Raw genomic sequence first — 7,041 nt, 5'->3', positions numbered from 1 at the left:
CAAAATAATTCTATTTGTACATTGGCTATAAGATACGTAGTGTATGTCTTCTTCCGTAGCATAGTGGTCGACGAAATTTTCAATAAATTATACATAATTGTACATATCGATATTACGTTCATCCAATGTTCCTTATAAGCATGAATCATGCATTTTTGCCTAAATAAAACTAATCATCAAACATCCTAAATCGATCTTATTTAAACGAAGACCATTAACATCCTTCAATTGTAAAAAAGACAAATACATTGAAAAACAAAAAAATTGCCTCCCTACTCTCCACGAATAAATGGATAGGTAGCTTTAATAACCGATCTGTATTTATTATTATCATATACATTATTCACGAAATATCAATCATAATAATACAAAATGACAATCTACCAATGTTAATACAGATTAATAGCTAATATTAATATTAATGAAACTTCGCACGCCACATACACAGTTAAACCCAGTATTGGCAAATACTGCTGTAATGATTGCACTGCATCCTTTGTTAAAAAGGCAAAATGTATTGTAAACTACGATACTCCTCGTTCTACTTAAGAGTAGCCTCTGTATCCCGATGGATTACCAACGTAGCTTCCATAATTGGTGCTGCGATACGGATCGTAGTTGCTTCTTACGTTATACGAGGATCCATAATTCGATCCTCCGTACCCACTATATCCAGTTCCATACCCATAACCATACCCATCTAATCCACCGTAACGTCCATAACCATCTAATCCACCGTAACGTCCGTAACTATCGCGTCCACCATATCCATAGTATCCATCGTCGTAGGTACCAGAACCGTAACCACCTGAAGCATATCCACTGCCATACCCAGCATAGCCCCCTAATGTGTTTCCACCATATCCTCCGTAACCTCCGTAACCACCGTATCCGTAGCCTCTATATCCCGGATTGTACCCAATGTTTCCGTAATAGCCGTACCTGGTATCAAAAGATTAAAAAATCTTGAATCGTTAGCTGGAGCGAAGAGAAATAACGTGGCGCACGCTATCGATCAAAATCAGTGCCGTTAAACTGTCGCGTTTACGCTTTTTTAATAGGACCACGTATTACTTGGGAAAATATTCATAGGAGGATCTGATCGAAATTGCTCGTGGAAAAAATAAGGAAGAAATATAGAATAACATTTGTTCATTCTCGGCTTAGCTTTCGAAAAAACTAAATTTGAAAATTTATCCAGTGTACTTGAACATTGATTAGTTCGAGACTGGGCAAGGCTAAATAATCGACAGATCGTTCTACGCGCGAAAACAAATCGAAAGTGTAGAATAAAATTTTCCCGTGTGAGGCTTTATTTCCGAGAAAGTGGAGTTTGGACGTGTTTAGTTAAGAATCCGCTTAGTAAATTTTCAAATATTTTTTTCACGGAGGCGTGTTGAGAAAAAATCTTATTCTACATTTTCAATTTACTTTCACACGTAGAATGATCCTCCTGTAGATTATTTAGTTAGTCGCCTCCAGTTTGCGATTAACCGTGTTCAACTATACTCGATAAATTTTCAAACTCGATTTTCTCAAAAATCATATCGTGGTCGCCTTTACACGTTATTTGTCCGTACCTTGTATATTGGAAAAAATGTTAAATATCTTCGAGTATTGGCCTACGGTTGTGTGACGTATAAAATGTGGGATATTGCGAATGAAATTCAATAATTTAGATATTAAATAATACGGTATCAAAGATACGCGTTAAATATAAATTTCAGGAAATTCGAAGATGCATCGAATAAACTTTCGAATCGAGAGTAAACGGGAAGAACTGCTACGTTCTCGACCGCGACTCTTTTGTTATGTTAATAAGTTATTGCAAATTCTTCCTAACACATCCTCGTTACGAATTTATTCATACTATACAAACCACTTTCTTAAAAAGTCAGCCACGTGACAGATTTATGAATTGTGCTGAAACCTCACCCTATATGGCCGCCCCCGATAATTCCACTTGGCCCACCCACTGGATAGCCTCTATAGCCTGGATTTAGATATCCCGAGCTCAAGCCTGTCCCACGATATACCGTGCCAGGACCATAAATCGAACCACCAAGATAACTTCCATATGGTCCGCCTCCACCGTATCCTGTAGGTTGACCGTACTCTTTGCTAAGGTGAAACGCTGGAACCAATGGAACTTTTAAGAAAATCCACGTTTTCGAAGGAGTAGCGTTAATCGATCACTGATACATCCTCGTCGATAAGAAATTTGGAATTTTTTAATAATAATCTCCGTACTCGTGTCGAAAAATTAATAAAAATATAAACGTGTTCATGTGTCTATATGCGCCTATATGCGCGTGTTTCATATTTATTCGATAATCGATCGTTCGTGTTAACTACAATCGACGACAAAAAGCTATTGATTTCGAAGGATTTACATGCAAATGATGAACACTCGAGACGGCAAGAGAATGGTTATGCGAATTACTGTAATTTATAAGGAAATTGAGGTCGATTGTTATGAAATACTTGGAAATTCCTAAACGAAAATCCCGTCAGAATTCGTCGACTGCAAAAATCCTCGAAAGTACAAAAGTTTCTCAAATAAATGATATTGAAAGAGAGAGAGAGAGAAAGAGATGTTATCAGCGATGTCGTGATTTACAATTGTTTGATTACACTTTGAAGAGCAATGAAAAACATGTATGAATCGAGAAGATTACTTTATGGCTCACAGTGTGAACAGAAGAATAGATAATCAGTAGAACCTTGGCGAATGCTAGTGAATGGTAGAACGCTTTTTCACACATACACGTCATTCATCCACACCGTTTTATGGTGGCGGAAATGACGCGATGTTGAATGATGAGTTTATGAATCATCAATTACCGCGCAATGTCCACGGAACAAGATTTGCAAATTAAATCGCGTTTAAATTCAATTAGTTGCAATTGATGAAAACGCCGTCCCCTGAATTCAGAATCAGCGTACTATGATTTATGAATATGAATGCCATGGCCCGTGTGTCTATAATTACGCGCATCTACGGCAATTAACAATTAGATTTTGAACGAAAGATCTTGCAATATTAACGTTTCATTCAAGTATCGTTCACTGAATTTCCATAGAATATTTTACGAGCATTCACAATTATAAATCTTATTGTAGCTAATTAAAAACATCGGTAATTATTGCACGGAAACGGAGGTCAAGAGATTCGTCGTAATCCTTTGATTTGACCTGCAGTTGTATCGCAATAATCATTTTCATTGGAAAGTGGATATTCACAGATTCGATGTAAATGATATTTTAACAAATAGACAGGATCAATTTAATTCAATCGATTCTTCAACTTCTTCGTCTTTATGTTTCTTTCTTCCTTTCTCACGCAGAAATAATAAAACTTGCTTGCTATCGCGAATCGAAATGAAATCAAATGAAAAATCAACTGACATCGCTGCAGTATTCGAATAATTGGAAACACGCACGCGTCGCGTATGCAGATTCTGTTGTTCCGTTACGTGAGTCATTATATCAATGATCTAATGCAGAACACGGCGCCGTCGTTAGAAAAGACGCCGCCAACTGTCGAAGGACCTTCGACTAGTCTCGTCGGATTAGCATGTTATTATATCGAATGTCAGTTTTTTACAATGAAAACCATTTGAAGTGCTCGATCGTGGGAACGGTAGTGACACACTTATTTAATACGTTGAAAAGGTTGGATAACGATCGATCATGCCTAGAAACAGTCGTAATTTCGCCGCAACGACGACAAAACCACGGGGCTCTTGTAATTATGCAGTTACGAGTATCCTTCTTTGAATGCACTAAATAACGCTAGTCTTCCTTTATGCTTCTTTTCTATTTTTTTTCTTTCTTTCTTCTCTTTTTTTTGCAATTACGCTTCTACGTATCATGGAACGAGATAAAAAAAAGTAGAATTCTAGGAACGATCGCTTAATTAACGTAAGCCATTCGAAATTTTGTTTAAAACGAGTCACAAAACGTAATCGTCTATAACGAAATAAATTAGTAGAAGAACCGAGTAATAATAAATTAATAGAAAACTTACTAATAAAATAGACATAATAAATTTATAATTTGGTTAGGACAAAAATTCTGTTTTCAAGATTTACATACCGATTCGTCTATGTAAGTGCACGAGAATTTACTGTAACAACACTTACTTCGATCGCTCGCAGACGCTGTTAAATCTTTGATGTTATTCTCGTACGATGGACTGTTCACCGGTGTTAATTTGCTGCTTAATTTTGGTTCCGACGATTCAATGGCACCGCTGCCCAGTGCAAATAAACAACCGAGAAATAATATCTGAAATTGAGGATACAATATTGATTAGCGTGATGAACAAACATGCAATACGCCACTAAAACGAATACTGTAGATGTTAAAAATAGATCGCGTAAGCTACATTTCATTATATGCAAAGCGATGGGTACTCGCGAAAAGAGTGTCATTCATTAAGACAGAATATCAATAAACGAACGTCACGACTCCAATGATTTTATGCGGAAACTGCAGAAAATTGAAACATCACCAACATTTTGAGAAACTTGTCGAACAGCCCCAGTTTGATGATTTTTAAATATAAATACACATAACCGGCGCAGCTGTTTGCCTTAGCTTTCAAGTTGGATCGACATAATAGCAATATTAATCGATATCACCTAACATAAGCAGTACCGGCCGCTTATTACTATTTGATTTATTATTATTAATTATTACTTATTACTATTAATCCAATCCAGCTTGGAAACTAAAGCAGCGAAATATTTCTGCACGTTCGTAACTCGAAAAACGTGGCCGACCGTCGGTTATACGCATAGGAAAAAGTTGTTCAAAATGTTCAGCTTTGCAACATATTTCATCGGATAGAAAGTAGCAGCTCGATAAATTCGTCAGAATGATTTTTTTTTTTCAAATTTTCAGCGGTTTCCGCGCGGAACTTCTCTATTGATGTTTTAACGAATGACACCGTGCATTTGCGTACAACGAAATTTGCGTAGCAGAAATATAAATTATTACGTTCATTTGCAGGAATTTTAACACGGCAATTAGACGCACGTAAATACAACACATAAATGTAATCGATGTACAGAAATATCATCTAATAGGGAAACTTTACTTATTAACGACATTATCCTATTTCATGAAATATTGAAAAATAGATTTATAACAAGAATATCATGTGGAATATCATGTTAGCAAGTGAAAATTATTTATTTTTAGCAGATGAGAAAACGACTAGTGTTTTCGTAATAAATGTTATTATACTTATGAAATTATGGCTAGTTTTACGACGATACAGTCAATTGTTTCGTCGACAGATAAATTAAGGGCGATTGCATTGCAATAATGAATCATCACTGTCAGTCTTTACTACCTGTTTGTAGGTAGAACATACGTACGTATTACGTGACATGTGCTCTTTTATCTAGCGAGATTCGTTCAGCAATTGAACAATAATCTTTTGTAAAACAACGAACTGTAAAAGTATTTATCAACAAAGTGGCAGAAAAAGAAGCTTGTAGTTTTTAATGCTTTGTTAAATGGTACAGCTTATAGTGCAGTATTTGTAACTGCAGGTAGTATCACTAACAAAAATAGAAAAAACTGTTGGAAAAGTTAGGCGTACATTTTTTCAAAGAATTTTCTACCATGTTCTTTCTAAACTTGTAACAGATACAATGTTAAAAAATTGTTCCACTGGATTTTTTCCCTTTTATCTAAAGTCCGCTCACTTCCCTTTCCACTAATTGCAAATATTGACAGAGAACAGCGATCGGATGTTAAGAAAAGAAATAGAACCGTTTCCTCTGGGTTATGTACACGACACTTGCGTGGTGACAGAAATAAGTGAAAATTTCAAATAGAAAATTCGAAATAATAGAAAATCCACGTCTCTATCATACGAGTTTTCCTTTTTTTTTTACACATGATCATCTTCAAAATCTATAATATTTCCTCCTACCACAAATTCGCATACAGGTACATCTCATTTCTAAATATTAAAAGATTCAAGAGTTAGCGACGATTTTTGAAATAAAAGTAAGTAAACGTTTAAAATCCTTAGATCAGGAAGCAAGAAAAATTCGCTACGAGGAACAAAACGATATAAAATTCTGAAAGGAACTTTCCAATTCGCAGTAATTTCTTCCAACGTATACCTGGCACGATCATCGATAGTAGATGGCAGAGAATTTAAAAAAAACATACGAAATACCGAGTATTGTTTAAAACAATTCGATCGTAGATTTCAATTATGATACATACTTGGCCGGAGGGACGGATCTCCATTAACAAGAACCCAATTCCAATTCCAAACGGAAATTCAATCCCAAAAGACACGAGAACCGATCGATGCTAATACTTACGAGGGAATGGAGGATTCTCATTTTCCCTGTCGTTGGTCGAACGAGGAACGCTCGTTTACACAAAAAATACCCTGACTTGGACGAAACGTGGATGTGCTATGGTCGAACGACATGGCTGGAAACCTCTATATACGCCTGTTTCGCGTGCCCCTCCTCATTTTCTTGGCTGGGTCTTGGTTTGTTTAAGCTGGATCCTTACTCAGGAGACGACGACGTTGACAAGGCCGCTGTAGAAAAGCAGCCGGTATTCCGCATGACACGCCCGCAACTAACCCGATTCATGGGAAACCGCGTTTCCGTCTTTCCGAGCACCTAACATTCGCGATAATCCTTCGGTTTCGGCTACGTCATCCCGCCAGGAGGACGCGGATCCTTCGACTTCCAGTAAGTAGTTCAAGATCGATAGAAGAGCACGGTGAAGCATCTTCGAACGTCTACAGAGAAGGAACGAGACACCTGGTGACTCGTTGATTGTATCCCTTCGTGTCTTGATATCGTGTCGAGGCTGACGAACGTTGGGAAAATCGTTCGGGTATCGTGATGCGTAATTAATTTATCGTGCGTTAATTTAAAGTTCCTAATCATAAACGTTGTAGCTTGATGCTATTTGCCTGTGAATGTTACTTTCGCTATTTATTTATGTAAATGGGATACTGCAGTTTTCGATTGAATAAGTTTCAAAGCCGAC

At 36.8% G+C, this 7,041-nt stretch overlaps 1 protein-coding gene across 4 annotated transcripts; it reads right to left on the bottom strand.

Annotated features, from left to right (window-relative positions):
* Positions 1-298: 298 nt before the first annotated feature.
* On the bottom strand, positions 299-6,535 carry LOC117210189 (prisilkin-39-like). Of its 4 annotated transcripts, none has more exons than XM_033452959.1 (4): positions 6,354-6,535; positions 4,146-4,296; positions 1,936-2,149; positions 299-942 (listed from the first exon to the last, which is right to left on the bottom strand). In XM_033452959.1, the coding sequence occupies exons 1-4, from the start codon at positions 6,372-6,374 to the stop codon at positions 546-548; spliced, it is 783 nt and encodes a 260-aa protein (XP_033308850.1). In that variant the 5' UTR covers positions 6,375-6,535; the 3' UTR covers positions 299-545. The 4 variants fall into 4 exon arrangements, with proteins under 4 accessions (XP_033308850.1, XP_033308851.1, XP_033308853.1 ...); XM_033452960.1 differs by having other exon boundaries at positions 4,146-4,290; positions 6,354-6,510; XM_033452962.1 differs by having other exon boundaries at positions 1,936-2,134; positions 4,146-4,290; positions 6,354-6,510.
* Positions 6,536-7,041: the final 506 nt, after the last annotated feature.

This window comes from Bombus bifarius, unplaced genomic scaffold (assembly GCF_011952205.1).
Source record: "Bombus bifarius isolate JDL3187 unplaced genomic scaffold, Bbif_JDL3187 scf7180000008199, whole genome shotgun sequence".
Taxonomy (NCBI): domain Eukaryota; kingdom Metazoa; phylum Arthropoda; class Insecta; order Hymenoptera; family Apidae; genus Bombus; species Bombus bifarius.
The sequence above is the reverse complement of the archived record's forward strand: the minus strand, read 5'-3'. Positions and strand labels throughout refer to the sequence as shown.

What these genes read in the sequence shown, in the direction of transcription:
- LOC117210189 (XM_033452959.1), bottom strand. Translation starts at nt 6,374, where the DNA reads ATGAGAATCCTCCATTCCCTC. An exon ending in TGAGAATCCTCCATTCCCTC is followed by an intron (nt 4,297 to 6,353) that starts GTAAGTATTAGC and finishes TTGTATCCTCAA; the next exon opens with TTTCAGATATTATTTCTCGG. An exon ending in AGCGTCTGCGAGCGATCGAA is followed by an intron (nt 2,150 to 4,145) that starts GTAAGTGTTGTT and finishes TTTTCTTAAAAG; the next exon opens with TTCCATTGGTTCCAGCGTTT.